Source organism: Peromyscus leucopus, chromosome 22, assembly GCF_004664715.2.
Source record: "Peromyscus leucopus breed LL Stock chromosome 22, UCI_PerLeu_2.1, whole genome shotgun sequence".
Taxonomy (NCBI): domain Eukaryota; kingdom Metazoa; phylum Chordata; class Mammalia; order Rodentia; family Cricetidae; genus Peromyscus; species Peromyscus leucopus.
Genome location: NC_051081.1, coordinates 27,113,122 through 27,137,350, shown reverse-complemented (window position 1 = coordinate 27,137,350; position 24,229 = coordinate 27,113,122). Strand labels below are relative to the sequence as shown.

The 24,229-nt window shown below is 39.5% G+C and overlaps 1 protein-coding gene across 2 annotated transcripts in view; it reads right to left on the bottom strand.

Annotated features, from left to right (window-relative positions):
* The window catches only part of Strn (striatin), an 84,914-nt gene that overhangs the window by 23,496 nt on the left and 37,189 nt on the right, over positions 1 to 24,229 (bottom strand). For both annotated transcript variants that reach the window (XM_028873333.2, XM_028873341.2), the window contains exons 3-8: positions 18,812 to 18,885; positions 15,794 to 15,872; positions 12,469 to 12,636; positions 11,080 to 11,215; positions 6,289 to 6,424; positions 1,113 to 1,223 (exon numbers count right to left, since the gene is read on the bottom strand). In XM_028873333.2, the coding sequence (XP_028729166.1) occupies positions 1,113 to 1,223; positions 6,289 to 6,424; positions 11,080 to 11,215; positions 12,469 to 12,636; positions 15,794 to 15,872; positions 18,812 to 18,885 (704 nt within the window). The remainder of the gene's footprint in view (positions 1 to 1,112; positions 1,224 to 6,288; positions 6,425 to 11,079; positions 11,216 to 12,468; positions 12,637 to 15,793; positions 15,873 to 18,811; positions 18,886 to 24,229) is intronic.

Below are 24,229 nucleotides of genomic sequence, written 5' to 3'. Positions count from 1 at the left end.
TTGATCTCATTTTGTAGAAAATAGATGTACTATTTTCACATCTCAAAGGATGAAATCCTATTGCCATGAAAGGGAAAAGCCACGTTTATCACATCAATAAGTAGAAGCACAAGAAGGAAGTTTAATCTTACTCTCTGTGAAGATGCTTTGTTTTGTTTTTTTGAGGTCTCGTGTATCCTGGGATGTTCTCTAACTCCTTACATAGCTAATAGGACCTTGAGCTCCTGGTCCTCCTGTCTCTACCGCCATAGTGCTGGGATGACGGACGTGTGTCGCCACACCCAGTTTCCGGAGTTTCAGTGATGAGTCCAAGGCTTTGTGCATGCGTTCTAAAGAACCACTAAAACTGAGCTACATCCCAGCCCCTAAAAAGCTGTTGAATATTGTTTATCAAGGTCTTCACAGGATTTATTTTTCTACTTTACATATTTAACTAGATATATTGATAAGCTTTTCATTTGCATGAAGAGTTATATGATCCACAGGGCTATAAATTTAATTTTGGCTTCTGTTTCTGATGTTACATACATTTTATTGAAAAGAGAAGAAAAGGTAACTGGTAATACTGCTATTAATTAAGCTGGCCAAAACATTTACATTAGAAAACAGACCATTTCAATTATGTTTGACAATTACATTATGTGCCCTGTACAGCATATAGAAATGAGGGCAAATGAAGTTCATGTTGTGAACACACAGACTGTTCAGGGGTAGAAATTAGCGTCTTTTTGTCTCAAGATCTGAAAGTGTAAGCAGTAACTCGGGTGGACTGAGGGCACATCGAGTTTAAATAAGATTTATAAACTGTCACTGGAAATATACATCCTTGTGACTGAGCACAGACCTTCCAAAGCCAACGCATCCCTATGTTCACATGCATAGGCCGACATTCACACGAGGTTTACATTTCTGTTAAAATTCCAGATTCATATCCAATTTTTGTTTAATTCACCGTCACTGCCACTTAATTTCAACCCCTGAGAGATGGCGCAAAGGACAGCGGTCGGGAGCAGAAATGAAGAGTAAGTAGTTTGAGGAGAACATGGAGGAGAAGCCTGGGGAGGTGTGGAGATGCGGGGTCTGTGGTTTAGAGACACAGTGTTTCCACTTACTCTTCACCCCCTTCTTCCCCTTCCTCTCCTTTTTGTACTGCTCCTTCAGTTTGGTAATTACTCCCTGGTCCACATTCCAGGCTTCGGTCACGAGACACTGATCTTCCTTTTCTAAACAGAGTGAGACAAACAGTCTTTCTTCAATCAAATATCCAACACTCTAAATCAATGTCTGAAAAGACACCATGATGTTCTTCATAATATCACTCACCAAAAAAAAAAAAAAAAAAGCCATTTTTATACTCAGATACAAGACATATAAAATGTAACAACAAAGGTCAATTCGATTTCCTAACTGACAAAATATTTCCTTTGAAAAAGACAGAAAAAATAAATTTCATTAAGTCCAAGCATGTTATAATTATTTTCAATGTATTTCATATCCTATGTATACAGTGTTAGAAGAAGATTATTACTAAAAGACTACACAAAATCATCTTCAATGATGATTCAAGAGTTTTAGACAGGCCACTCCGGCCAGGGAAGCAGACGAGCCATCACCGGAGAAGCCTCCTCCTGCAGCAGCTGGGAACAAATACAGAGACCCACAGCCAGACACTATGCAGACAGTGAGAAACCTCAGAACACTCAGCCCTAAATGGGAGGTCTCCATCAAATGCCTCCTCTCAAAGATGACCAGGGAACCCTGCGGAAGAGAAGGCAGTGTAAGAGCCAGAGGGGATGGAGGACACCAAGCAAACAAGGCCTTCTAAATCAGCAGGACCAAAGCTCATGAACTCACAGAGGCTGAAAGGCAAGCATGGGGCCCGTACCGCACGGGTCTCCACCTGGTCCTCTGCATGTATGTTATGGCTTCCAGTTTAGAGCTTCGATGGGACTCCTGAATATGTGAACGGTCATTATGCCTTCTTTTGGGCTCTTTTCCTTCTGTCTGTTTGTCTTGTTCAACTCAGATGTGTTAATTTTTGTTTTATGTTATTATTAAGATATTAAATACATCTTTTTAAAAAAATTGTCAAAAGGAAAGAAGGAAGGAAGGAAGGAAGGAGGAGGGAGGGAGGGAGGGAGGGAGGGAGGGAGGGAGGGAGGAGAGGAAGGAAGGAAGGAAGGAAGGAAGGAAGGAAGGAAGGAAGGAAGGAAGGAAGGAAGGAAGGAAGGAAGAAGGAGGTTTGTGCTTTGGGTACGTGCTACTGATTTTATGAACAATGCGAGATCCACCAGTGAGCATCAGAGGAGCAAGATTTTCACCTACAAGACCCAGTACATTGAGTACTTGATCAGTCTATTTTTTGAAATAACACTGGAATTACCTGAAATAAATCAGAATAAACAGAAATCTATTTTTAAAGCAACTAAACTTTCAATCTAATTCAGAAAAGTGTCTGTTGGATCTCTGATATAACATCTCTCCGTAGTAGGAATAGTCTATGTTTCCAGAAGGAATAACCAATTTTAAAAATGCTAATGCCCCCCCCCCCCAGCTGGAGAGATGGCACAGTGGTCAAGAGCACTGGCTGCTTTTCCAGAGGTCCTGAGTTCAATTCCCAGCAGCTCACAAATCATCTCTAGTGGGATCTGATGCCCTCTTCTGACATAAAGGCATGCATGCACATAGAGCACTCATATACATAAAATAAATGAATCTTTTTAAAAATGCTAATTTTTACCAAGTCTTTCAAAAAATTTACTTATTTATTTATTACTTTGTGTATGTGTGCTCCCCATCCCAAGAGCCATAGCACACATGTGGAGGAGGCCAGGAGTAGGTTCCAAGGATCAAACTCAGGCTGCCAGGTTTGGCAGCAAGCACTTTTACTTGCAAAGCCAATCTGGTAGCCTTAAAGGCATAATAATAAACTGGCTGCTCTTAAATACTGGAATAATTTTATCTTTTAGAAAAAAAACACCAGCCTTTCTTATGGTTTCGAGGGATTCATAATGACAGCGCTCGGCTGTCCTGGAACTCACTGTACGCCCCAGGCTGGCGTGAACCCACAGAAATCCACCTGCTTGTGCCCCCAAGTTCTCGGGTTAAAGTTGTGCACCACCATGCCTCGCAATTACACAATTCTTTAAAAAAAGAAGAAGGAGGAGGAGAAGGAGGAGGAGGAGGAGGAGAAGAGCTTGAGGCCAGGGGCTGGAACAATGGCTCAGGGGGGTTAAGAGCACTCACTGCTCTTTTGGAGGACCCGAGCTTTGAGTGTAAGCACCACAGGGGTAAATCATAACTATCTGTAACTCCAGTTCCAAGGGATCTCATGGCCTCTTCTCACTTCCTCGGGCACCAGACATGCACATGGTACACAGACATACATGTAGGCAAAACATTCATACAGATAAAATGAAATAAATCTAAAGACAAAAATTTAGATGAGATTCCAGGCCAAACTCCTGGCAAACAGATCTCCTGTCGTCTGCGAGTTTCTTCTACCCCCTCCCACTCACTAACAGATGTGGCACATGATCACTAAATTAAAGTGTCCTGGTGTACGGCAAGTAACGCTGGGCTGCAGCCCTCTGGCCAGAGATTTATACAAGGGAGAATTCAAGTGCCTGCAGAAAAGCCAGTACCAAGTGTGCCTGCAACAGGGCTAGCAATGGAAGACCTGGGCTCTCTCAGACCCCACCATAGCATAGGGCTATGCAAGCCCAACTCCTGCACTTGGGAAGTTGTTACCTAAAATACCTAAGCCACAAGAAATAAGTGCAGGAGCAGAGGGCAGAGAGACTTTCTGCATTTTCTCCTTGATTTTCAAAAAAATGTCCTCAGATACCTGTTGTGTTCCTTATTGTAGTTATCTGAAATAATACTAGATTTTGCTTTTAAAAAAGAGTAAAAAGTGGTGAGGGGGTGAGGGGACGGACGGACGGACACAGTGACAGGACAGCTTCAGTTCCTGACAATGCCCTGAAGGTAGATCTGAAAGGTAACTATACAAGTAGAAAATTTACACGATGTAATGAAATATAAAGGCTATTTAAAAAATCTAATAAATTATCACTGCTAACATTACTGCATGAGAATTGTAGTATTTACTGGTTCTGGGGCAAAACCCTGCCAACAAGCGCTAGAAAGCACTTTTCATTGAGTCCAGAGGACTGAGAAGACAGCAGGGTCCAAACGCATAACAGCTCCCTCCTCTCACAGATTTCAACGAAAATAAAAAGTAGATCTTACACTAGTGACTTGCTTAGCACCCCAACAGGAGTATCCACAAATACCTCTAACACGGCAGTGGGCTTTGATTAGGTGGTGGGGGTGTGTGGTTTATCCTGAACAGAAAAAAGAACTGGTCAGAGCATCTGACTCTTCCAGACTGTGTATTGGGATACACATGATGACAGACCTGTGTACTGAGATACACACAATGTACAGACCTGTGCACTGAGATACACAGTACACATGTAGAATAACAGACAACTGTGCACTGAGATACACAGTGTACACACCTGTGTACTGAGATACACAGTGTACAGACCTGTGCACTGAGATACACAGTGTACACACCTGTGTACTGGGATACACACAGTGTACAGACCTGTGCACTGAGATACACAGTGTACACACCTGTGTACTGGGATACACACAGTGTACAGACCTGTGTACTAAGACATACAGTGTACAGACCTATGTATGGGGACACACAGTGTACAGACCTGTGTACTGGGATACACACAGTGTACAGATCTGTACTGGGATACACACAGTGTACAGACCTGTGTACTGAGATACACACAGTGTACAGAGAAATATTTTTCCCCTTTAAAGTGACTGTAAGGAGTTTTCATTGTACAGAGTTCCAATAGAAAAAAAGCTAGAAGACAGGGATTTTATTATTAAAAAAATATTAGGAAGCCTGTTCCCTGAACTTACCCAAAAGAGCCTTTCCAGTCACTATGAATGTCAAACAAGTGTGAAGAAAGAAAATTTTTAATGTACGTTAAAAAGAAAAATGTATCTTATTTTTTTCCTTTTTAGAATTATTTCATTTCTTTTCTTCAGAGAACAAGTATTTTTTAAAAATTAGGGCTCAAATTAGTATTTCTAATGTTTGTAGCTGAAAGTGTGAAGTAAGATTTTGCTGGACGTAAATAATACCATGTTGTAGAATTAGTCTGGGTTCCAGTTCCTGAATCTACTGGATTAACACTTAAAGTAGCTGCCTGAACAAAAACCAGTGAAAAGCTCATAATGTGGTACATCTACATCTAAATGGCACTCAACAATTCCATAAAATAGTATTTGTGTCATGTTTATAGAAACCTTGATCATTATGGACAAAATATTAAGGAAGTATTTCAAACAAAGAAATCAATGGTTCATCTTTCACGAACACTACGGAAGCTTTTTCAGAGGTACACTTAAAACAATCTTACAACTGACATTACATTCTCTCCATAAACACTTGAGCAAATACTAGGCAGCTCCCTTCTTTTTCTTTCTCTCTTTTACGCACATATACACAAACCTGACAAACTGATCACTTTTGAAGGATTTATCACAATTCTTTAAAGTACTACAATAATCTATCACAGTTCTCCCCAAATATTTGTGTTAATGCTCGCTAGAAGTTTTAGATATTTAGAGCAATTTAAAGCATTCTGAACAAAACCCCCAAAACTGTGCCTACATAATCTATAAAAACCTGAAAAAGCACAGAAACGATAATTTTTTTTTTGTTTGTTTGTTTTTTTTGTTTTTCGAGACAGGGTTTCTCTGTTGCTTTGCTTTCTGGACTCGCTTTGTAGCCAGCTGCTCAACTCACAGAATCACCTGCTCTGCTCCAAGTGCTGGACTAAAGGCGTGCGCCACCACGGCCCGGCGAAACGATAATTTTTTAATATAATTTGTTTTACGTAGAAGACGTAAGACATAAGAAAACCTCTATTACATTCTCATACTCAAGTTTCGCCCAAAATCTAGACCAGCGGGTTCTACTTGTCTGAGCAGAAAGCAAAATAACCTGTGTTTTAATTCAAATTCTCTTCATGCTGTCTTTCTTACACATGAGGAGGAGGAGGAGGAGGAGGAGGAGGAGGAGGAGGAGGAGGAGGAGGAGGAGGAAATAGTTTATACAATTTTCTTACAGGTAACCACACACCCTAGACAATCACTGACGTGTGACCTTTCCGAGTCGGAGTGCTGCCCTCCTGGTGACAACACACTAACTCTGCACGCCCTCGGCCCTCCGGCCGGCTCCAGGACACTCCTTACCCCAGTCGGTCCCGTCGCCCGCACTCCTGGATTCACTGTCGCCTTCCTCTGAGGCGGCGAGGAAGTCAAACTCCTTCAGAGCTTCCTTTGTGTCGCGATCTTCACTGGTATCAGGCAATGCTTTCTTCCGAACAATCTAACAAAGGGAGGGACACAGGTCAAACTCAATACTAGTAATAGTATGCATTTACAAAAAGGTGACAGCATCCCCTTATAACTGAGTAAGCAAAGCAACTGTTTTCTTCAGTATGTATCTGCTGTATTAAAAAACTGTAATACTGCAGGAGGGAGGAAAACAAGGGAATCCGCGGCTGATATGTAAGATTAAATTAAATTATAAAATAAAATTAAAAAAAATTTTTTTCACTTCAAATGGAAAAAAAACTGTAATACTTAACTCAGTGAAAAACACATTGTATTTTTTAAAAGCAAATATTGTACATCTTAAGCAGTAATTTAAACTTTGTTCAAAGGTATGATAGCTTACTTAAACTGATAGATAGATAGATAGATAGATAGATAGATAGATAGATAGATAGATAGATAGATAGATAGATAGAGTCTCAATGGATCAGTAAAATTTGTACTTAAGTTACACAGATTACACTCATGTTATGAGAGCAATTAACTCTAACATTCCTTAGATACAGTCTGTGAAGCCTTCAGACATTCTAATTTAACCCAGACAGGACACATTCCTGAAACTGAAATGTTTCCAGAATATAGATGAGGTAACTACAACGTGCCCTCACAAAACCCATGTCACAACTACAAACTCAGAAATGAATGTCTTAGGGACCATAAAAACACTGCAGGGTTCCTATAGTCTTTCTACTATCCTCAACTTCTCTCACAGCTCTATTTTATTTCTCATCTTACTATGTAGCCCCGGCTAGCCTTGAAACTGAGCTGTTCTTGACTCCAGAACAATGGGATGACAGTCAAGTACCAAGCTCCCAGCTCAAAAGATCTTCATAGATTCAGTATCCCTCCCCCTAAAACACTGATAATGCAGAAGGAGATAACTCAGACTTAATACAGAATTGTAATGATTCACTTTTACACATTTAAAAAATATTCCTGGAACCACAGATCCAGTAGTTTTCAAAGGTAAACCTACTAGTGAGTGATGAACCCAACAGCCTGTGCTCTGTGCCAATCTTCATTGTCTTTGTTTACAGAGAACTCAACAGGAAAAATCATGAATTCTTTAATGAGGTTGTAATTCTCTGTTTAGCGTTATTACCTAAACATTACTCTAAAACCAAGAATATTTTCATGCTTACAGTACTTCTCAACCTAACATCTAGCAAACCCATTAAATACAAAAATAAACAACAACAACAACAACAAAACCCGTCAGACAAGCCAGCAGGTTCTGAGCAGAGAGCCCATAGTGGTCCCGATAACTTGTTCTAGTTTTGACTGAACAGCAACACTCGGGTATAAAAATGTCCCTGAAGTGTGGTACCAGAACTGAAGAGATGGCTCAGGAGTTAAGAGCACTGGCTGCTCTTCCAGAGGGCCTGAGTTCAAGTCCCAGCACCCACCTGATGGCTCATGACTGTCTGTAACTCCAGATCTAGGGGATCCAATGCTCTCTTGTGGCCTCCATGGGCACGGAGCACACATGGCGCTCAGACAAACAGGCAAGCCATCCACACACATAAAATAAAAACCATTAAACAACAACAACAGGAGTGGCACAACAGGCTACCCTACCCTCACAACTCCACACATAAATGCACCAGCTACTCCTAGCGGCTTGTGTCTCTCTGACTCTTAGGAAAGCAGCTTTCTTCAGAGAGGCCATCACTGGCGTCAAGACGAAGAGTCCTTGTTCTCACTGCCTAACCAAAGGACAGGGAAAATCCAGAAATAGTACCTGGAACCTCAGAGATCTTAATGTCTTAGAATTGGGGCTTTAGTTATTACTAAAACATGGTATTAAGTCACAAAAGCAACTCCTAGGACAAACATGCTTCTAGGTAACCTTAAACAAAATGAGATAGGCACCAAGTCTATCATCATCATTACAGATCATTTTAAATAAACAAACCAAAGTCCTGTGTTTTCTTATGTTTAGGTATCAATAAACAAACAACCAAACAAAAACAAAAAAACCAGGAACTGTGGCTGCCAAAGGAATATATGAACAGTAAATAGGAAGGGGTAAAATCTGTAATAGTAATACTTTCCTCCCCTGCAGTGGAGACTATTACAGAAAACCACAACCGTACACAACACAGAGATCAACAGATCAAGGGGAATCCAGCGCCAATGGATACATCTACATCCCAGCTCCTGCATCTATGGCAGCTGGGGTGGAGCCTGTAGGAGAGAGAGTATTAGAAGTCCACTGTGAAGCAAGGGAAACTCTGTCCTAGACATGGCTGCAAACAGGACAAGAACAATAGCAACGCAAAGGACATGTTAACATGAAATTTCATCCAGTTCCATCCCTAGATCAAGACCTAGAAGCAACTGTACCTGCTGGGGGAAGGAGAATTGACCCCTCCCATGGATGCGCCCCCTTACTGTTGTTCAGTGCAGAGCGGTCAGCTCTGAAACCATACACACACAAACAACCACAGACTCAGCAAGCTGTGTCTACAGAATACTGTGTCTACATATACTGAGTATACATACGTGTACACACATACACATGTAACAATAACAGTTAAAGAAAAAGAGCCCATTAACTTAAGAGTGCAGAGAGGACATGGGAGGGTTTCGAGGATGGGTAGCTGGGGCGGTAGTGGAGGAAAGAAAGGGAAGGGGAAAGTGATAACATTTTATTTCAATTAAAAACATAAAAAAGGATTAAAAAAAGAAGTATGAGTTATAGGTTAGATTGAGTTTCAAGCAGGTTAGGAAAAAGGACAACTTTGAAAGTCACTAGAATCCTAGTGACTAGTACCAAAGGAATCGGCATTCCCCAATTACTAACACAGCACCTCACAGTTCTTAATTCCACTGTTGTTTCCTCCTAAGTTCTTGAAGAGGGCAAATGTTCCTGCAGAAATTACCCCTTACACAGAAAGAGATACCACTTTAATGCATGTATGATTTCAGGACCCTAACTATTCTCAGGCGATGAGGATGATATGCTGATGATGTGGTAAGGGGAGAGGGCGAACAAAAGATGGAAGCTCTAGACAGCAACACAGGAACAAGCAAAGCCTGAAGTCAAGCAGAGAGAAAGAAGAGGGTGTGGCCAGAGACACCGTGCACACAACAGCCAACTGCAGCCAACAGCACCCTCCCAGCTTAAATTATTAAACTTCTTTATTTAAAAAACAACAACAACAGAGTCTTTCTGTGTAGTCTTGGCTGTCCTAGAGCTCACTGTGTAGACCAAGATGGCCAAGAACTCACAGAGATCCGCTTGTCTCTGTCTCCCAAGTGCTGGGATTAAAGGTGTGCATCACCATGCCTCACCTTAAAACAATGTTTTTAAAAACCTACTTGCTCTATGAGCATTTTAAAAGGACAAATTTCACTGTACAGAATGTGATTCATTTTCCAAGTCATGCTTACCATTCTATACAGTAAATGCCTTTAAAAATCCTTTTGGCATGTATCTATCAGGCTATAGCTAATTTGAAAATTAATGTAACATGATGTAAAACTTAATAAAATCGTTAAGAAAAATACCCAGTCATTTAAATACCTTTTCTTCTTGGGCTGGGGTGTTGCATTTGTCTAGTAAACACAAGACCCTGGGTTCAATGCCTAGATGGGGTGAAGATGAGGGAGAAAAGCTTACTGAACCCAGTATCTAAATGGGTAAAGGGTAAATCTGTTCCCAGCAGATGTACCTTCACGCACACTCACAATATCCTATGGTCTGTACTAACTGGAATGCGATCAGTATTTATGAATCTCATTACAGAAAAAGAAATTAAATGGCTAGGAACTAGGAAAGCAATATTTAAATTGATATAATTACCAACAACAAAGAAACATAACATGAGTTATTTGCTACTAGGCTATGAATAAAATATTTTGATAAGAAAATGATATCTCAAAGCAATCATCACACCAAAAACTGTAAGAAGCCATACACTTTGAGATAATTAGGCCAGTACATACTATTATAATTTGTTTTCTGAAGGAAACTCTGAGTGACTACTTAATATTAAACATATCTATGACAGGGCTAGGATCCGCAGTGTAAATGTTCAGTGCAGAGAGAAAGTGCACACACTTGGCTAACCAGAGTGAAGCATGTCTTCATCTCTGACTTCAGGAGAAAGAGAAACAAAGGAAAGAAGAAAGGAAGAGGGAAGAGAGTAGAGAAAGAAGCAGCAGCAGCCTCCAGCTACTTCTTGTAGGAAATGTATGGGAAAGTCAATCAACTTAGAACACAGACTGAAGAAAACCACTGCCGAAAGTCACGCAGGAGTTCTGAGGCTGTGGACACGGTCTGTTATAGCAGCTCCCCCAAGAGAGACAAAAACTACAAGCTTCAGAGCTGCTGCTAGCTTCCATCAGGCACCGCCGTCCGTCCGTCAGTCCTGTCGTGATTATCAACACCAGGGCACTGTTGCAACACGCAGCGTTCAGCATGGAGATGCTGCCCTGTTTAGTGAGTTAACAGAAAGTCTGAGCGTTCTATGGGAAAGACTCTATACTAAAAATATTACTGAAATTAAAGTCAGTAATAAAAACGTTCTACTTGCTCCACATTCATGAAAAGAATTTAAGGGTTCAAGATTTAAAGGATGGGGTTTTTTTCACATATGCATTATGGCACCTAAAAAAGTTGAAATGAGTTCTCTAACTCACTGTTGAAGTATCAATGACACTTTTCTCTCTTCCATCAATGTCCTCGTCCTCATCTTCATCACTGAAATCTGCAGCTGCATTTTCAAGGAATTTGAAATTGTCCAGCACGGAGGCAGAATCCGTTAAGTCAGATTTTCTGGTTTAAAACACATACAACCATAATCAGCTAATCTTTCAAAATGTCCCCATAAAAACGAATGGCTGATAGGTTTCAGTAATTTATGTTTCTATTATACATGATCCCCTAACTAGATTACGATCTACATCTATTGCAGTTCTGTGGATTAACTGAGAAAGACGGGCAAGAAGTGTCTGAGCACTTCGGTCCCATCTGTTTTGAAGACCAGCTCTAACACACAGCCCCTTCTGAACTGGCACAGACTGACCTCCAGGTTAACCTTAATGTGCTGCTTTAAAAATACAGACATCATTTTCAAGTAGCTCCGCCTCCATCGTTCTGTTGTTTCTCCTCCGCAACCCTACTTTGACCTCTGTGTAAGTCCCCGTAACTACATAACAAACCTACTGATGTAAAAGGGAAAATACGACTGTTCATGCACGCACATGTGGTACATCTCCAAAGAGAACTGCTACATTTTAAAATGGCACAATGGCATTTGTTTACAACATTTTTATTTTGAACCATTAGTTCTATAGTTTTATGTTTCAAATAACAAGAACTGTTTTCCCAAAGAAATTTATAGAATTCAATCAACCATTCTTTTAGCCTAAATAGGAATTAAATAAAACATAGTCAACATAGACTTAGACATTCACAGAATCTTTGAAATTTTTTTATTCAGTGAAGATTTATGAGAAATTTTTCTAATAAAGAGTAACCTCTATTGAACTATTTATGCTCAATTAAGTAAAACTATGTGTATGTCTATGATCTGTGGTCTGAAACAAAAATCAAATAGTTCAAATAACTTGTGAATTTTCACAATTTATTAATTCAAAATATATGTGTATGTAAGTGTATATACATATATACATATATTTAAAATAGATATTTTATATCAAAGGAAAGATAAGGAACAAGATTATGCTATAAATGAAATGACTAAGAAAAGATTTACTTTCTGATTTCTGGTTCATCAATAAACATTCTTACAGATTTGTATTTAATTTCAACATCTTTTATGAGATTCTAACAGTGGATAACAGAGCTTTAAGATACTAAAATCTGTTAAGTACCTCAATTTAAAGCAAATAAAAATACCATACATAAAAATTATGTTCCTGAATTAAAATAATTATAAAGGTTTCTAACTAAACTAAACTTTTAAATTATAATATTCAATTAACCAAAATTAAATTATGACTAAGTCACCATCTAAAAGTTCAATGCCAAGTTATAGCTAAAACCACTTCCAGTCAAATACTCACCCAATCATTGCCGCCTCTTTAACTTCAGCCTCTGTGCCATTTATAACCGAGTCCTGGTTCTTGTCGTCCTCCCTGTCAGTGACGTCACTTGAAAAGCCCAACAATGCTCGCACTCTTTTGGATTTCACGTCTAGAATGGTATCTGTGTAGCCGACCTCCTGGAGATACCTGCACAAAGACCACCCTTACAATTCAGTCACACAGGAATTAGCATTGTAAAATTTAAAGCGTAAATAAAAGTATTTCTTCAAACTCACTGACTACATAGGGCTTAACAGAACAGTACTATGTCAGTAAGACTTTTAATAATATTCCAGCTGCAGATGGAGCTGTCTCTTGCAGTACCAGCCTCTACAGTCACTGAGGAAAACCAAAGAACTATACAATAACCCTATTCATTTATCCGAAGAAGAAACTGTTCTTCAGTGTATTGCAGAGCACACTTTTTTCTTCAGGAAGAATGGAACAATCTCCTCCCAAACTCTACCATTCCTACTTTACAACTGTTGCTCCACTTGTCTTTAACATTTCTTATGTCAAGTGTCATTAACTGAAACCTGGGGAGAATGTTTCTGGTCTAAATGGTTTCTTTCCATGACATAGAAAAAGATAATACTTTTCATAACTGTCACTTGTGGAAGAGACGTTTCTGTCCTGAGAAATTCTAAAACAAAATAGACAAATTGTGGGACATGGGGTATACAGACTCATGTGAATATGTGTAGTTCTAGGGAGTCAGAGGCACAGAAAAAAAGAGCACAGAGTATGCGGTTACATGTGGGTCTTAAGTCCATTTCTGCCATTTCTGTGACATGCAGCCTTAGTTCTCTCAACCCACTTCTATGATCATCAAGAAGCCCAAATACCACCCATGATCTATACAAAAGCTCTCTACACCTAAGAGCCCCAATGCTAACTGCTTATTAATAATAATGTGTTTTAAAAGACCAAAAGTGGCAGTGGTGGGACCAGAACAAAGGAAATGACATCGATATCACGACATAATGATGACACATCATTTATTTATATAGTAACTGAGCATTCTATCGAAGGAAAGCCGAAAGCCAAGGTTGACAAGACAGCTAGTTTAAATTCAGCCTATTTCAGGCTTTCATTTTTATAGCTACTACAGCTGAAAGACACCTCACAAAGCTATGTGATCAATATGTCTTATTAAATCAAGTTGCTCACTTTTCAGTCCCTTTTAGTATCTTCAAAAAAGCCTTGATTTAAAATTTTGAAATAATAAATTCCTACTTATTGAATTTAATCAGATGTTTTTGAAAACTACTATAAGAAAGTAAAATGTAGTACTTAAAGAATTTCAGGTTTATTTATGTGTATGAATGTTTTGCATGCAGGCAGGCAGGCATGCATGTATGGCGTACCACATAAGTGCCTGGTGTCTGCAGTAGTCAGAACAGTGCATCGGGTCCCCTGGAACTGCAGTTACGAATGGTGGTGAGTCACCATGTGGGTTCTGGGAACCAAACCCAGGGCCTCTGAGAAAGCAGACAGCGCTTGAAACCACTGGGCCATCTCCATTCCATTTTTCTATGTTGAGTAATTAATATTTGATATGTACCTTACTTTAGCAACAAAACTAAATCACAAACTTCTGTTTCAAAACTGCTTGGCCACTGCTTGGCCATTAAATAGTGCACAGCTTACGGATAAAATGTCACCTTTTTGAGAAGTAGGTAATGAATCTCTTAAACTTTTGAAAATTTCTTAGTTTACTATGAAACCACTTCTTATGAACAAAGACTAATCAGCCCTTTAAAAATCATTACTATTTTATAAGCAGGGACAAGGACGGGGATGTACCCCTTTAATCCCAGCAGAGAAGGCAGATCCCTATGAGTTCAGGGTCAGCCAAGTCTACAGAACGAGTTCCAGGACAGTCAGGGATACACAGAGAAACACTGTCTTGGAAATGGGAAAAAAAAAAATTACAGTTTTATGTGTATGTGTGTTTTGCCCACATGCTTATCTGTGCACTACGTGTGTGCCTAGTGCCCGAGGCACCAGCAGCAGGTGTCAAATCCCCTGGAACTGGAGTTACAGAGAGTTGTGAGCCGCCATGTTGGTGCTGGGAACAGAACCCAGGTCCTCTGCAAGAGCAGAAAGTGCTCTTAAGTGCTGAGTCATCTCTCCAGCCTCCCAAATCAGCATTTTAAGAGCACATATCGTCTTAAAAACTGAAAAAGCATAAGAAATAGTGGCATACACCTGTAACTAAAGCTATTGAGGAGACTCGGGAAGGAACATTACAAATTCAAGGCTAGTCTAGATGACTTAATGAGATCATGTCAATAAAGAAGGGAGTAAACAAGCCAATAGGAGGTATGTGTGGCTCAGAAGGAGACGACTTGCTTCGCTTGGCAATTCACAATACCAAAATATTCATTGTACCAGAAATGAATTTAAAAAGGAAAATACATGTTATATTTAAGACTCAAGTGAGAACAGTAATGAAACTCCAGTTAATAATTTAATTTTTTTCTAACTTTGTCTAGATAAAAGACAGGTATGAGATATTGTACTATTCTCTTTCTATAGTCAAAAGGAACGGATGGCACTGATCTACCCTGGAAATCTTTAAAATAAACTACTAATAAGCCATCCCAAAAGTCCAAAGCACAACAAATTTCCTTCTACTCTGGCATAGATCTGTACACCGTTTCCAAGACTACAGGTCTAGTCTTCAACTGACATCAAGCCTCTAGAGAGCCCCAGTCATGTACTAGGAGAAGGAGATGTTAGGCAGGACCTCCACAATGGGGATCCAGAGTCCGCCAACGCCGGAGAAGGCTTGTAACGGAAATGTATACGGGAATCCTTACTGCTTTGTAGTGAAACGTCTATGCTTAGATGTTGATGAAAGGAGAATAATGACAACACAGAATTCTCTTAACGACATGAATTCCAACAGTGTGTGTGTGGGGGGGGATGTAAATATGAAAAACAAATAGTACATCAAGTTTTTTTAAACCATATTACTATTTACTCCTCTCAGCAATGGTATAATACAGGAGAAACTTACGAGTTAAAAATACAAACATGGGGACTGGAGAGATGACTCAGAGGTTAAGAGCACTCACTGACTGCCCCTCCAGAGGTCCTGAGTTCAATTCCCAACAACCACATGGTGGCTCACGGCCATTTATAATGAGATCTGGTGCCCTCTTCTGGCCTGCAGGCATATATGAAGGCAGAACACTGTATACGTAATAAATAAATCTTTTTTAAAAATACAAACAAAAAGGCATGAAAAGAATGCTCTCACGTTCAGCAAGTTTTCCGTTTCACCTTGGGTACTTACTGTCTGAGCAGCTGCCGGCCTTGTTTCCACATTAACTGGCTGTTCTGCTGTGGCTGCACCTCTGTCTCATTGCCTTCATCTGGAGATGTTAAAGCACAATAAAACTGACTTATTTGACGTTTAGGCAACCCAACAATTCATAAACAGTGTCTAATAAACACTATAAGGTTAAGAATATGAAAACTGTAACTTTTTTTATGTTTTAGGGCAATAGAAACTGTTTTTTAACTCAAATTTTAGTAATAAAACTCTGTATGATTAAGTAACTCTACTGGATTCCCTTTAGAGCAACAGAATTAAGAATAAAGACATTTTTTTTTTTTTTTCATTTTTCACTAGCCTGAGAATTTTCCTCCAGGACAAAGACCTATCAAATCAAGTTACACAGTGAGAAGGAAATAAAAATATTGTAAAACCTAGAAATGGTAGTAAAAGTAAAACAAACAAAAACCCCAGTTTGATACAAATATGTAAAGAAAATATCTCAGAGCCAGGTGGTGGCGGCACACACTTTTAGTCCCAGCACTTGGGAGGCAAGGAAAGAGGATCTCTGTGAGTTCAAGGCCAGCCTGATCTACAGAGTGAGTTCCAGGACAGCCAGGACTACACAGAGAAACGCTGTCTCAAAAAGACAAAACCAACCAACCAAACAAATGAACAAACGAATGAACAAAAGAAAGAAATTATCTCAACTGGGGACATGATGTGGTTCAGTTGGCAAAATACTGACCAGGCATGCTTAAAGCCGTGGGTTCTATCCCAAGCACTGCATGAAACCAGGCAAGGTGGTGTAAGTGTGTAAGCCACTTCCCAAGGTGGAGACAGGAAAATCAAAAGCTGAAGACCAGCCTGGGCTCTCACTCTCTTAATAGCTAAGCCATCTATCCAGCCCCAAATAAAGCTCTTTTATGCACAGCAACTAGACCTTTGTACTACTAAACAGCTCTGTAAATTTTATGGGGGAGGGGAATAAAATAATTGAAATAATTGAAGTGTACACACATGTACACACACACACACACACACACACACACAAGGAATGAAATGAAATGAAAACACAATGTACCAAAACCTCTGGGATAAAATGAAAGTAAACCTAAGAGGGAAACTTACAGCTTTAAGTACCTACAAATAAGACCTGGAGAGGGGGCTCAGCAGTTAAGAGCATGTACTGCTCTTGCAGAGGATCCTGAGTTCAGTTCTCAGCAGCCACATCAGATGGCTCACGACCACCGGGACCTCCAGCCCCAGGGGAGCCACTGCCCTCTTCTGGCCTCTTGAGAAACCTACACTCATGTTCACATGCACATGTCCATATGTCATACACAATTTAAAATGAAAAATAAAAAGAGTTAAGAACTCAAATAAGTACCTTAGAAATGCACCTCAGTGGTTTAAAAAGGCAAGGAAAAAAAAACAAAAGGTAGGTGGAAAGAAATTATCAAAACCAGAGCAGAAATAACTGAGATGAAAGACTACAGAGAATGAATGAAATAATGAGTTAATGCCTTGAAAGATTAGCAGGATGGACAAACCCTGAGATGAATTAACTAAAAGACACAGAAAACTCAAACTAATAAAACTAGAGGTCAACTGAAAGACAACAGATATCAAAGAACCTGGGAAGATCTTAAGAACATATTTATAATATTCTGGAATGTACATGTAAGACTATTACATTTAGAACTCAATTTGAAAAGCTTCTCTACTGTACTCAAATGTGGAGAAATGGGAAGGATAAGAATTTCTGGGTCAGATAAGTCTGAATTCAATTCCATGTCCCACATCATTTAATGACTGGTTAACCTCAGGCAAAACTTTCCAACTTCCTGAGTTTAAGTTTTGCATAGATAAAATGAGAATAACAGTATCTTTTTTAAATGATTATTTCAAGAATTAAAGTTAATGAAGCCCTTACAATTATGGGTAGGCATTTTAATAAATGATATGAATGATTATAAATACTTTCACTACTTGAAATTAAGTGTGGTAATAGCTTTGGTCCAATTTTCCTCACTCTTCTTTTACACCTGAACATACCCTGTATCTCTGTTAAGTAAGAAACAGAAACCTGACCTAAGAGGTCGAGTTTGTTTGCTTTTTGTTTGTTGGCAGTACTGAACTTAGGGCTCGATCCATGCTAGGTATGTGCTCTAGCCACTGAGCTGTGTCCCTGGCCCAGTGAGGCATCGAGGGTAAGGGATTCACCAGTTCCCTTATGCTCTGAGAAGAAACCTCATATTCCCACAGTTCTGCTGGTTCACAGGATCTCAAGGACAGTGTGCACTGTGTTTTGCTCCAAAGCTTCAGTTATATGCAGGAAGACACAGTAAGAAGTGGGGTTGGTTCATGCTATCCCACCATGCCTGAACCTTCTGCTATATGTAGAACATAGGCAGAAAATGGTGAACTAAAACAGGGTGCAGATGAAGAAGAAGGAGGAGGAGGAGGAGGAGGAGGAGAAGAAGAAGAAAATCTCATGACACTAAATGATTAGTGCTCCCCAAAACAAGACAACAAAAAATAACATGCAAATATATACTAACTTACAGTTTCAAATGTTTCTACAAGATATTAGACATTAATTTTTTATTACATTGCTGTGGGATGGTCTGTATGTCAAATCTGTTGCTCTGATTGGTCAATAAATAAAACACTGGCCAGTGGTCAGGCAGGAAGTAGGTGGGACAAGGAGAGAGGAGAATTCTGGGAAGCAGAAGGCTGAGGCGGAGAGACACTGGCAGCCACCGCCATGACCAGCAGCATGTGAAGATGCCGGTAGGCCACCAGCCACGTGGCAAGGTAGAGATTTATGGAAATTGATTAATTTAAGCTATAAGAACAGTTAGCAAGAAGCCTGCCACAGCCATACAGTTTGTATGCAATATAAGTCTCTGTGTTTACTTGGTTGGGTCTGAGCTGCTGTGGGACTGGCGGGTGACAAAGATTTGTCCTGACTGTGGGCAAGGCAGGAAAACTCTAGCTACATTACATAAACTTCCTTTACAAGTGGCTTACCAGAATCATAGCTTGGAGGCTTCATGTCTCCCTGATTCAGTTCTGTTCCATATTTCAACTTGTGGTATTTGGCTCTAACAAAGAAATGAGAAAACACAAGCCATGTTAAAACACAGTTTGATAAGTTTTAAGATATGGAAGAGAAGTTTTAAGCGTGTAACAGTCCTGGCTAAACATGCCTAGAACTTTCAAAGGCTCTAAAATTTCCATGATGTCAAAGTCGTAACAAAAAAATACTTACCTTTTTTGTTGTTCAATCACCAACTGTCATTATAATAAAACAAACACTAGAAACTTTTTTTTCATTTTATATCTAGAATGAACCGTATAAATTCTAGTTTGTTATATTCAAATTTTCTTGATACCTTTAAGCTGAATTAGATCAAAGAATAAAAGAGATCTTCACTGTACAATTTAATTTGTTAAGATTAGCCTTTCTCAATACTTGAGTTTATCTTAAAAAGAAACAATACCTATACTGCTCTGTGCCTTACTGGGTATTTACAATTCACCAGATACTCTTATGGTGAGCCATCAAAGCATGACAAAAACCCTGATGAAATCCCCTTTGTGCAATGAGATATTCTAGCAGTAGTGGTTAAATATTTTCCTTAGTCAGCATATACTTTGTCTTTAGTCAGAAAAAACAAAAAACATGATTAGGAAGACTGTCTAATTTCTTTTTAAAATTAGCACAGTATTATTATTTTGAGCTAACTGGACTAGTCATCTAATTTAATCATCTCAGATCTAGGCAAATGAAACAAGAAAAATGATCCAGATAAGGGAAAAATATTTAAAGACTAACTTAAAAAAATACATACGATTAATATATTTGTATATTTTAACTCCTTTTCTCTACAAAATGAAGTTTTTTGTAAGTAAATATTCAACGAGTTAAGCTAGACAACAATTAAAATATACAAATAAAACAATAATTTTTAAAACCAAAGTAAGAATGAAGGAAAAGGCAACATAGTCAAATAGAAAGTGTTTCATCCTTATTTAAAAAAAAAAAAAAATGATGTGAGGGTATGTGTGGGGGAGGGATGCTCTGGATAGATGGCTCATCAGTTAAGAGCACTGGTTACTCTTCCTGAGATACAGCTCACAATTATCTGTAACCTTAGCTCCAAGGATCCGAAAACCTCCTCTGCACCAGGCACACACATGGTGCACATGCATGCACATGAACGCGAGCGCGTGCGCGCGCGCGCGCGCGCACACACACACACACACACACACACACAGGCAAAAACCCACACACACAAAAAAAATAAGTTAAATTTTTATTTTAAAAAAAAATGGATGGAACACTTATAAAGTTTTATATAATTTAAAATTAGAGAAAATTATTGACTTCAATATATGTTACCAAAATCCTTCATTTTTTTTAAATAATCATTTTGTAGTCACAGAGAAAAACTGTGTTTTTATATAGAGGGGAGTCCTAAGACAATTTACAGATTATAGGCACCAAATTATCTAGAACATGCTTCTCCATATTCCTAATGTGTCTTTTAACACGATGATTTCATCACTGGACTAAACATTTCCAAATCTATTTCCATATACTTGGAATAGAACTGACGATCAGAAGGGAAGCTGTGGAGACATTAACTTGACTTACAGTTGTAAGAAAGCAAACAGATTCTTAATGTAATCGTCATTCTTTAGATTTCCAGAAATATTTCATCTGCCACAGACAAAGTAACACTAGCTTCTTAAAAGTCACATAGCTGGCCTGCCGACGGATAACAACATTCAAATAAAAATAGCTACAAAACTGTATGAACTTTATTTATATGATGTAAACACACATTGAGAAAGCGTTTCCCAACTCAACATGCTGCATTCTAGTGCGTTCTAGTGGTCTCAGAAAAAAACTGCAACATTAGTTGTTTTTAAAATAATCAGAAAACATTATATACAATATATGTAACAAGACAGTCACACTATCAACTACTGCTTCACAAAAATTTAGACCAAGGCAAAATATGCAAATAGCTGTTGTGGTTAGGACGAGCTCTAGCTCCTAAGATCTGTATTTCCCTACTTACTCAATTTTCTAGAAAACACTAACAGCCCTCCTCAAACTTAAAGCATCGTGAGAGAGAAGATGCTAACATGCTTCTCAAGATGGTTTCCCACTGCTCTGATACTTCAAGTCATTGTGTTAACAGTTCACCATTCTTTTTCTATCTCATGACCTACAGGATAGAGATCTCATCACTTCATATACATCTATGCTCTCCACCCCCAGTGGCCTTTGCTGGATAGGGTAACATAAACCATGATTGGTAATTATAATAAGAACTTATTCTAGCTTTGTTTAAAAAACCGATCTCATAAACCATATGTTGGGAGTAAAAAACATGTCCAATCACATCTTAAATGTTGATGCTAAAAAGAATGGTGTGTGTGTGTGTGTGTGTGTGTGTGTGTGTGTGTGTACTGGCATGCATGCTCATGTGTGTGTGTGTGTGTAGGCCAGAAGTCAAGGTTAAGTGTCTTCCACTACCATTCTGTATACTGTTTTCTGTGACAGTTTTCACTGAACCCAGAGCTCACCATTTCAGCTGCACTGGCCGTCTGTAAACTCAAGTGCCCACCTCTGCCCCATGCTGGGCTTACAGGTAAGTGCGACTGTGCCTGGCTTTTTGTTTGTGTTGTTGTGTTGTTTTGGTTTTTTGTTTGTTTGTTTGTTTTTCAGGGAGGGCTGGGGATCTGAACTCAGGTCCTTACACTTGCAGGACAAGGATTTCATCCACTGAGCATCTCCCCATTCCCTAATGTTTAATTTCAACAGATACTGAATTCTTATCATATGCGAGGTGTGCTGACCGCTGGAAACACCCTGCAGCTAGCTTACCGTGAGGTAAGAGTGAAAACAAGAGGCCCCCTAAGACCTGGGAAAATAAATAAGAACTGCATACTGACATAAGCGCTGTTAGCATATAGCCGAAGAGTGTGGACAAAGGAGTACCTAACCCTGCAAAATGCAATGTCAAATAAAACTATAGAAAAGGTAACAGGAGATTTTAACTAAACCTCAATCAGTAAGATATAGGAGATAATTCTGTTCTGTCTGGATTTTCACAAATAACTGCTGTGTTTAGGACAAGCTCTGGGTCCTAAAACATAAACACCCAGTAGGTCAAAATACTACAAACACTAAGTTTAGTAAGCAAAAGAATTAGAAGGAACAGAGGTCAAAAGACACTAGAAGAAAAGTGCTTCTTACATAGGAATAGCTTTGAAATTAACCAGGTATTTGAAAGAGGGGTAGAACATCACTATTCCTCTTTTTTTTTAAGAAAGAATTGGAAAATTAATTCTATTACCTAGAAGATGAATTAGAATTTGGAGATAAAAAAGCAAAAAGACAGTCGGACTATCACAGTAAAGATAAAAGTGACAGTGAATGCAGAGAACCGGGAAACACGGGAGAAAGTTTCAAAGTCGGTTTTACATAGATCTGAAGTTCCTTAGAATTAAAACTGCTGAAAATGTCAAATCAAACACCGTACTGTTGAAAAGAAATATGTAAACTTGCTTATTCTGTAAAATCTATCATACTTTAAGGGATGCTTTGATAACTTCACTGCTAGGTGAACAGTTCATCTACATTAAAGATTCAGTTCTTATTTTATTTTGGCTCTCTAAAGAGGGGAACTTAGAAAATCTACATTGATCTTTACTTAGCTGTTTATAGGTGAAATGGCATGATATTGAATCGCCTTCAAAAGGGACCAGGGCCATAAACATGTAACTGATAATGAAAGTATAGAATCAGAAGTGAAGTCTGACTTCCGAGTGACTGTTCTAGCTGTACAGGAAGAAGTTAACTGGGATGCATGACCGCACAGTGCTTCAGCGGCTGCCTTAACCTTGCTGTATGATGCTTCCATGCACGACTTTACTGCAATAAACGATGTAACCAGATTAAATTAAAAAAATAGACCAGGGCAAAGTGAGTGGCACACATAGTAGCTGTTAGAGCCTGCAAACGTGTGTGTGAAAGTGACTAGACAAGGTTTGGGAGATGGCTCCCTGGGTATAGTACTTGCCTGCCCAGTGTAAGGACCTGAGCTCAGATCCCCAGAACACACCCAAAGCTGGAAGAGGAGCTCGTGTATATAATCCCTGGAAGCTGGTGGGCCAGGCTTCCTGGTGCAAGCAGTGGGAAACAGCAGGAGATCCTGTCTCAAACAAGTGGGAGGTGAGGACCCACACTCGAGGTTGCCTCTGACCTCCACCCATGTGTCATAGCACATACACACTGGATAGTATGTGTACACCTCTACTCACACACAAGAATATTCACACACACACACACACACACACACACACACACACACACACACACAATTTTTAAGTTGTTCATTTCTCCAAATTTTTATTCCAAATGTCCTCAATCCATTTTTTTTAATTCCTGGGATTAGAAAAATAATTCCAGTATAGAAATCACTAGGGTATTCTAGAGTTCCAAAATGTATTTGCAATATCTAGTATTAAAGTATTAGAAAGATGATTTTGGACTGAAAAGTCAAATGCTCCATGATATAAGAACATGCTTTGTTATTTGTTATTTGTTAACATCCTCAAAAAGTGTCCCTGCAGGGACTGGAGAGATGGCTCAGCGGTTAAGAGCACTGTCTACTCTTCTAGAGGACCTGGGTTCAATTCTCAGCACCCACATGGCAGCTCACAACTTTCTGTAACTCCAGTTCCAGGGGAATCGAACACTCTCTTCTGGTCTCTGTGGATACCAGGCCCACACACAGTGCACATATATACATGCAGGCGAAACACCCATACACATGAAATACAGCTAATGATGATGAACCTTTTGTTGTTGTTGAAGTTTCATTGCAGCTGTGCGTGGTGAGGCATGCCTATAATCCCACAGACTACAAGGATTCCATGACCGACGAGGGTGAGCTCTAGGCCAGCCTGAGCTACACATTTAGACTCTGTCCAACGGGAAAGCAAGGAATCAAACTGAAGAAAACAAGTGCCACTGGGTCAAAAAAACTCCCAGAGAAGGAAAATTAGTTTGGAATCTCTCTGCTACAGAAGGAGGTAAGGAAAGAAATCTTCCTAGACTTAGCCAGTTCTTTCTCCTCTGCTCCGCAACCATCTGGAAACAGTCAGCGGGTTCACCTGTCTCGCTTTCTCTTCCCTCTGCCTCTTCCTGTGACCCAGCTCCTGTTCGGGCCACCTCTGGGGAGCTGTCCTGCAAAGGACATCAGCAGGCACCAACGGGCAAACCCCGATTACTGCTCTCAGCCACAGCCTGCCTAGAGCCTGCTCTGGTGCCTGCCAGTGTCAACTCCCCGTCCTTCCTCTTCCTCCTCCAGAGACTCCCTTTGCAGCCCTTCCTCCTTAGTCCTTTTCTAAGGCACCTAACTGTTT